This window comes from Pygoscelis adeliae, unplaced genomic scaffold (genome assembly GCF_000699105.1).
Source record: "Pygoscelis adeliae isolate BGI_AS28 unplaced genomic scaffold, ASM69910v1 Scaffold57, whole genome shotgun sequence".
Lineage (NCBI taxonomy): Eukaryota > Metazoa > Chordata > Aves > Sphenisciformes > Spheniscidae > Pygoscelis > Pygoscelis adeliae.
This window is the reverse complement of record NW_008825615.1, coordinates 14,860,700-14,868,632: the sequence shown is the minus strand read 5'-3', so window position 1 is coordinate 14,868,632 and position 7,933 is coordinate 14,860,700. Positions and strand designations below refer to the sequence as shown.

Sequence of the window (7,933 nt, the reverse complement as noted above, 5' to 3'; positions counted from 1 at the left end):
CCTTACCCATAAACACTCGACCATATCATCATCACAATGGTTGAGCTCTAGACAATTGAAACGCTCCCTAACATGCAGAGCCACCCCACCGCCTCTCCTTCCTCTCCTGTCCCTTCTGAAGAGTTTATAGCCATCCATTGCAGCACTCCAGTTGTGAGAGTCACCCCACCATGTTTCTGTGATGGCGACTAAGTCATAGCTATCCCACTGCACAATGGCTTCCAGCTCCTCCTGTTTGCCACCCATGCTGCGTGCATCGGTGTAGATGCATTTGAGCTGGGCTATCAATTTCGCCCACAGCATCGGCATGCCACCCCTAGGCTCATCTCTAGTGAGCCTGGTTTCATCCCCTTCCCCCTTCGAACCTAATTTAAAGCCCTCTCAATGAGCCCCTGAGACATCTCATTGGAACTTTTCATAAAGACTCTAGTGGATAAGAATATTATCTTTAAAAGCTACACAGATACCTGTTCTCCCTCTGTTATTTCCTCTAACGCTTCAATACTAGTTCTTCCCAAACTGCTAATGATGTGTCAATAGTATATCATCTCCAAAATACCATTAGCAGGACATTGCTTTTCCCAATCAGAAATACTTGCTTTATCCCCATAGGTTGAAGGGCATCAGTAGCTGGTGTTCAGCACTTTAATATTCTTGAACCAAGCTCTCACCAGGTGAGGAATTTTTATCCCAGTAAGAGTGCTGAATCAGTATGGATCCTGAAGTACTCAACTCCTCCAGCTGTTCAATGTCTGCTTATTGACTCCTTCAAGCTCTTGAGCCATTAGCTTTAGAGAAGATGATGAAAGATGAACACGCCCCTTGTACAAAAATGTTACTGAAAATTTTTTTATGCACACTGCACTATGCAGTTATATTTTGATGGTTTAATTTTTTCCACTGTTTTCATATTGCTGTTTCCCCTTCCTTCTCTTCCACTGGATTTCCTTCTCCTCATATAACCAATCGCTACACACAGCCCAACACAACTTTTTCCAGACTTTGGTACTTGTGACAAATATCACACAAGCAATCACCTGACTTCTCAAAAAGAAGATCCAGTGGTCTTGAAAAGCCTTCCAGGTTAAGTGGTACCACATGGAAAATATTAGAACTTTCTGATGTGTAAAAAATACTAGTGTGTGAGCTGCCCAGTGTAAGCTTCAGTGAAGAGTTTTATACATATGTTTATACAATACAATAATTTGTGTCTTTTCTGTTTTATTCAGGTCATTGCCGTTGTTATGGACATGTTTACAGATGTGGATATCTTTAGAGAAATTGTGGAGGCATCTGCTAGAGGGATTGCAGTGTATCTCCTGCTTGATGAATCAAACTTCAGTCACTTTCTGAAAATGACGGAGAAGCAAGGCTGTCAAGTTCAGAGGCTCAGGGTAAGGCTTCCTGTATTCTTGTGCATGAACATTCACTACTCGTTCCTCCACAACCTATTGAAAAGGGACTATTATTCAAAAAGCGATTATCAAATACTGCTTTTTCAAATTAACTAAGAGGTATAAATAGGTAAGCTCTCAGCAGAACCTTCTCTACAAATGTTTTTCTCTTTAGAAAGATTGTTATCTTTTTCATGTGTCAAAACAAGAGTATTTGATAGATTGACATAATTTTTCATATCTTACTAGTAAAATAATTTTCCATTGTTACATATTTAGTAATACTACATGTTTGAAAAACTTAGCTTCTTTTTGCTTTCTCTTAAAGTAGCCTGCAAATAGAGTCATAAAGCTTATGTAAATTAATAAATTGCATACTTCATTTTATGATCGTTAAAGTTATTATCTACGAAAATACTTTAAAAGGCCCAAGATTCTTTTATTACTGATTTCCTGAAATCTATATTATCATGTCTGTCTGCATCATGTCCTAGAGAGTATTACTTTTATTCATGAAATACGTAATTTTATCCTCTAAGAAAGATAACAAGAAGACTAATGTTTACATTTTTCACAAGATGTCCTGTGCCACCCTAATATTTAACAGGGATTAGAATACAAACCATGAGCTGCATTGACCTGATGTAAATGCTTCATAAATACTTCTAGATTTACTGTACTGTAGATAGCACTGAAGAAGCTTCTTTGCAAAGCTCTGAGCACTGCCTTGGCTGAACTTCCGTATACTTCCATTTGCAAGTCCTTGTTTCTGTAACTAGTTAGGCTGTGTTTGCTCCTGGCAAAAATATTATGAAAGCTCTTCTTAGCAGCGTGCATTTTAAGAACCCAGTCCAAAAATCAGCTAGAGGTGTGATGTATTTGTGAGGATAAAGAAGGCTTTTTGTTAGAATTTCGGAGCAAACCTGTATTTTATACCAGTTTATGCTCTGGAGTGTTGACTTAGGTCCTTAAATGTATTCCCACACCACTTTCCATGCTTGTTTCTTGTGTGTAAGTGTGTGGGATTGCCCTCTGGTGGCCTAATACACAGAGGTATGGGAACTTTTGGAAAGAAAACATTAAAAATATGTTGTGTGTCTGTAAACACTGGTCATGATTGCCTTCATGAAGTCAGTATTTGGCAATATTTCCATACTCTGGAACTTAAGATACCACCATTTGCTGATTACTTGAGTTGACTATGCCATAGAGGTTGCCAAAAATGGTGTATGTCTCTTTATGCATGAGTTTTATCCTCTAAAAATAAAAGAAATTAGGAGCATGCATTTCAAGCAGTATCTCAAAAAATGCCATAGTATGTATCTTCAAATTAATTCTGTGCAATGTGTATCTGCAGCTGTTTCAAAAGCTTAACTTCTTTTGGGTGAGTTCGAGGTTGTCTTTTTAATATGGTTTTATAGACCTACAGGCATTTATACTGTGGTTGAAAGAATTAATGCACATACGTTAGAGTGGATTTTGTAGGGATTAGGGTGGATTGGAGAGGTTTGGACTTGGCCTCTTCAGTGACATTATGTATTATATGTTCCTGTTTCGTAACGATGGGAGAAATAAAATACTTCTTTACTCTGCAAGGTGTACTTAGAATACTTCAAGGTTTATCAGAAAATGAAAAATATATGCCAAAGAGAGTTGTGTGCTGGGTTTCCAGTTTAACTTGTAATAAAGCTGTTCAAATTAATGGTCTTCTCATCCAAGTGCTACTCCCAGTGACTGTTGCTCTGGGAATAGAAGCTTACTACTCCCACAGTAATTCTCCTGTGCCTTTCTTGAGGGTGAAGAGAAACTGATGTTGACTATGAAAGAACAGTCAGTACTTTGGAGAAGTTTTCTCCCCTTCTCTTTTTCCCATCGCCTCAAGGCTCACAAAAAACAAACCATCTTTAACTTTTTGTGCTCTTGGCTTTTGGTCCTCCCCTTCTGTTCAGTGAAAGCAGGAAGAGGACAGAGATGTATGGATCTGTTTCTTTTCCTCAGGATGTAGCACCAGCAGCACCGGTCTTGTTACTCTCTGGCATGATTTGGTTCAGTCTTGCAGGAGTGTAGCAGACACTCCTCATGCCATGCGCTTATGACGAGGAGTTTCTGTAAAGCTTTTCTGATGCAAAGCCTTCTCTGGCTCTTTCTCTCTTCCTTTGTATCAGTAAAAAATGAGATGCAGTGGTGAGCGAGACTGTACTTTTAAATTCAGAGTTACAATTCAGTAGTCTGTATCGAAAAAGAAGAGGATTTTATTCATAAATCTACATTAAATGTCTGTGCAGACAGTTTTTCTCATCTGTAGTCTGCATGTCAGGACATGTTTCCCTCTATTGAAAGATATAACTGAAAAAAATAGAATGACTATATATTCTGTGATTATTATTTGGATTCTGTATAGGAGAATATGAAATCAGGAGTTTACTAGGAGCTTTTTCAGTCTTTTCTACAGCATTTCTTCTTGTGCGTTGGTTTTTACTTAATGTTCACCTTAACATCACTAGTGGAACTCAACTCAAATAATTCATTTTTTTATACTTCCCATTTCTCTTTCCCCACTTTCATTTATCTGTTTCCTGACTGTCCTACATTTTTCCCCATTAATTAATGTGTTTCTATTTTTTTCTCATCTCTCGCTAAGCTTCTTTTGATTAACTTTTTCTGCAGTCTGACTTGTTGTTCGGTCAGCGATTCTTTTGCATAGAAAGATGAAGAGTCGTTACAGATTCTGACTTTTTTCAGGTGATTTTTCAAAAACTAATAGCTGAATTTTTCGAGAGATGCTTTTTTTCCTGCTACTGACAGGTGTTCCAGCAAACTATGACATAGATTTGCACTGCAAAATGCAGCACCGAGACAACAATCCCCAGAACCACCATAATGCTCAATGCAGTAGCTTAATTTTGGATTAGAAACAATGAACCAGTGTAGGCAATGTTGTTTAATGCCTAAGAAGTCAATCAAGCTCCTCAGCTGATGCTTGATCTTCGTGTTTTGTTTGGTCTGAGGTGAGGCATGTGGCAGAGGCTCCATGCTCTGCAGAAACCTATTTTTACTTCTCTGGCAATAAGGAAGAATCATCTTGCTACAGGAGGATATTGAAAGCAATCTGGCAGGAACTATTTATCGCCTGATACTCCTTTCAGTATTTTTAATGAATTGCAGGAGTGAGAAAACAGTACCACTACTGAATTGATTTTACTTTCCTTTTGTGAAGTCTACTCCCAGATATGTGTGCTTAAATGCATAGTAGGAACTGCTCGTGAGACCTGATTGCTGCCTGTTATTTCTCACCAGTGTTATCAAAATCATCAAAAGTTTTCCAGTACTTCTAAGTCTAAGTCAAATTTGGTTATTAAATAGACGTGCACAGCACGATGTTGTATATGTGAGCAAACTTTTGTGCTAAGGGACTCCAGACTCCAGTGAAGTCATTGAGATTTTGTCTTCAGTAGTCATTGAATCAGATTTGAGGTCAGAATAGAAGCGAGCTTGAAAACTACTTAGCATTTGTACACCAGTTATTATCTCTTAGTAAGAAGAGAGGCCCAGGTTAATAAATAATATTGGTAATGATGAACAATATGAGAAATGTGACTTTTTTTCCTTTAAAACTGTTAGGCTAAGTGTTAGGTAGGCATCCATTTTCTTCTTTGTGCATTTTCTTGACAGCAAGTACAGGGTGAGTAAATTGTACACTGATAAAAACCAACTCTACAAACAAAAAGTGCTGAAATGAAATGTTTGAGACCAGTATATTCACTGTACTTATCTATCACATTGGAGGGTTTTTACTGATGAAAATAAATGTTGAATTATACTTCAAAATTTTAAATCATGCTTATGTGGCTCTCTCTGGGAAGATAGTGGTGCAGTTGTACATAAAAAGAGATTAGAGCTTGTTTCCTGTTCATCACCTGGGTGTCATTTAACAGGATAGCCCTGATGGCCATCCTTAAACTGCAGCCACTGGATGTTTTCAATGTCCCTGAGTGTCCTACACCCTGCTCTTGGAAGATCCTGTGTCTGGCTTCAAAAACCTCCTGAAACATCACATCCTTGATTAAATTTTTCTTCTGTATGCATCCACTAGCAGTCACTGACAAAAACAGGTTATAGGACCGCACAGATTTTCCGTTTGACTCGCTATGGCCAATCTTACATACTTTTGTGTATCCCGTCAGGCTAGCTGGGATCCTTCATGATGTGTGGTTTACGGTTTGCCCGTGATTTTCCTCTCAGGATTCATAAAGGAATTATTGCTTTACCTACAGTGATGCATAACACTTTTGCAGCGATCAGTGACACACTGCCGTTAGCACTGTTAGCAGGGTGTCCTGTAGCCTGAGGATGAAACCAAGTAGGAAGGTGAAGCCCAGCATTTCATACCAAATGGGGCTTGCAATTCAGTATGTATATATTTACTGCTTCTAATCCTAAGTGGAACACATTGTTATTATATATCCTCAAATATTGTCTGTATTTTGGACAATTATTCAAAGTATGCATCCCTGGCACCTAATTCGAGAGTTTGAAGTAGGTGAAGAATGCTAGATGAACTGTGGAGGAAAAGGACGTGTTATGTGAGAAAGGTGAGCATGATCTCTGGCACATGCCTTTGTAATGCTGCTATGTTCCCGTCTTTGAGTGGATGACCTACTGAGACAGGGAAATAGTTGGCAGGGTTAAGGAAGCAGGATAGAAAAGCTGCAGGAGGAAAAATCCTGAAGGGAAGGAAAAGAAAAAAAAGCTGCAGGGGGAAAAATCCTGAAGGGAAGGAAAAGAAAAAGAAGAACAGAGGAAGCAGTGACTATGATTTTTTTAAAAAACAACAATTTAATGTAAATTTGATTTCTTTTTTAGATATGCGTACTTGAAGTTATATTTCAACTTATGAGTACCTGAGGCAAAGCTTTTTTTTATAGAGTATGGTAACTTGCAAGCCATTAGCCTTGCTTGTGCCTCCAGCATTCCAGATTCCCAAGTGATATCCTGTCCAATACCGATCAGGCCTTATCTCAATAAGATTTGATATGTTCAACTGGCATGTCTTCAGGCCAGCATTACTTGTTATGGTTATTGGAAAATGTATAAGCTACCTCTCAAGTTACCTTTTTCGAATTATAATGACATAAATATAATTTAATATAGTTACATATAAATCTGACATACAAATATAATTACATGCTGTATAGAATTGGGTAAAACAGTCATTGAAGTAAATGCAACTTTCATGACTAATTCACAAAATTTTACTTTATAGTAAATAAGGGTTTACTGTTGTGATAATCTTTAGAATGGGTAAATTCCAGGTTTTTTTTTTTTCTTTTTCAGGAATTACTTTTTCCACACTATTTAACTTTCAAATAAAAGCTTTTTATTTAATTACTTTTACTTAAAGCTTGAGTAGCTGCTGGAGAAAATAATTTTCTTCAGTGGGATTGGCTTGTTCAAAGTTCAACAAAAACCACACTGGAAAAGCGGGAAAATTGACTTTCATTGATAAGAAAACTTCGATCAGAGTGCAGAAAACTTGAAAGACACAATGCTAGATTGTCAAAAGTGATTAGCAGGTAGAGGTGCAAAATTATGTTAACCTCTCATTCAATAATGCAAATTGGGTTGTTATTGTTTCTTTTTTAGCTGTTTCTGAAAATAGACCTAAGCATCCACCTGTATTTTCACTTTTAAAATTTTTACCTTCTAAAATTTTACAGCATTTCTAGATAATACTTCTTTTATTTATCTAATTAAGATATAAACTTTATGTTTTATGTTTTTAGCACATTTGCAAGACATTTAGGTCACAAACAAAAGTAATTTTTAAGTGCTGTCTTTGTACATTTTAACTGATTGCATTTTTGTTCAAACACAGCTTGACAAAAATGCTAAGTAAAAACTCACCTAATAAATAAATAAAATTTAAAGAACTTGGATAGCTTGATTTAAACCATAATTTGCCAACTCAGCAGCTTTTAAGTGTAACTCCCGCTTCTTTCATTTGATTTTTCTTTTGATAAAAGTTTTAAGATACCAACAGTGACATATATACTGATTTAGAAAGCATGTGTTATTTGGAAATGTGCTTTCATTTCATGGAGATTTTCTCCTAATTTTTTGAATTTTCTGCTTGGAAAGATAAATTCATTGGATTGTAGTAGACACTATCATTAAAACTCCTACAACGTCTATCTATTAGAACTTCATATGTTTTAGGTAAATGTGTAAGTGCTCCCACAGACAATAAAGATTTATGCAACTGTATTGCAAACTCAGTCATACTTTATAGACTGGAATCTTAAATACTTTTGTAAGTTTAAACATCTCAACAGCTTCCTGAGGAGGGGAAGCAGAGAGAGACGTGCTGAGCTCTTCTCCCTGGTATCCAGTGACAGGACGTGTGGGAACAGTTCAAAGCTGTGTCAGGGGAGGTTTAGACTGGACGTGAGGAAGCGTTTCTTTACCGAGAGGGTGGTCAAACACTGGAACAGGCTTCCTAGAGAGGTGGTCGATGCCCCAAGCCTGTCAGTGTTTAAGAG

The 7,933-nt window shown here is 37.3% G+C and overlaps 1 protein-coding gene across 1 annotated transcript in view; it reads left to right on the top strand.

The window, feature by feature from the left end:
* The window catches only part of FAM83B (family with sequence similarity 83, member B), a 49,089-nt gene that overhangs the window by 34,795 nt on the left and 6,361 nt on the right, over positions 1-7,933 (top strand). Inside the window, exon 2 of the mRNA XM_009333179.1 lies at positions 1,230-1,394. Coding sequence (XP_009331454.1) covers positions 1,230-1,394 — 165 coding nt within the window. The remainder of the gene's footprint in view (positions 1-1,229; positions 1,395-7,933) is intronic.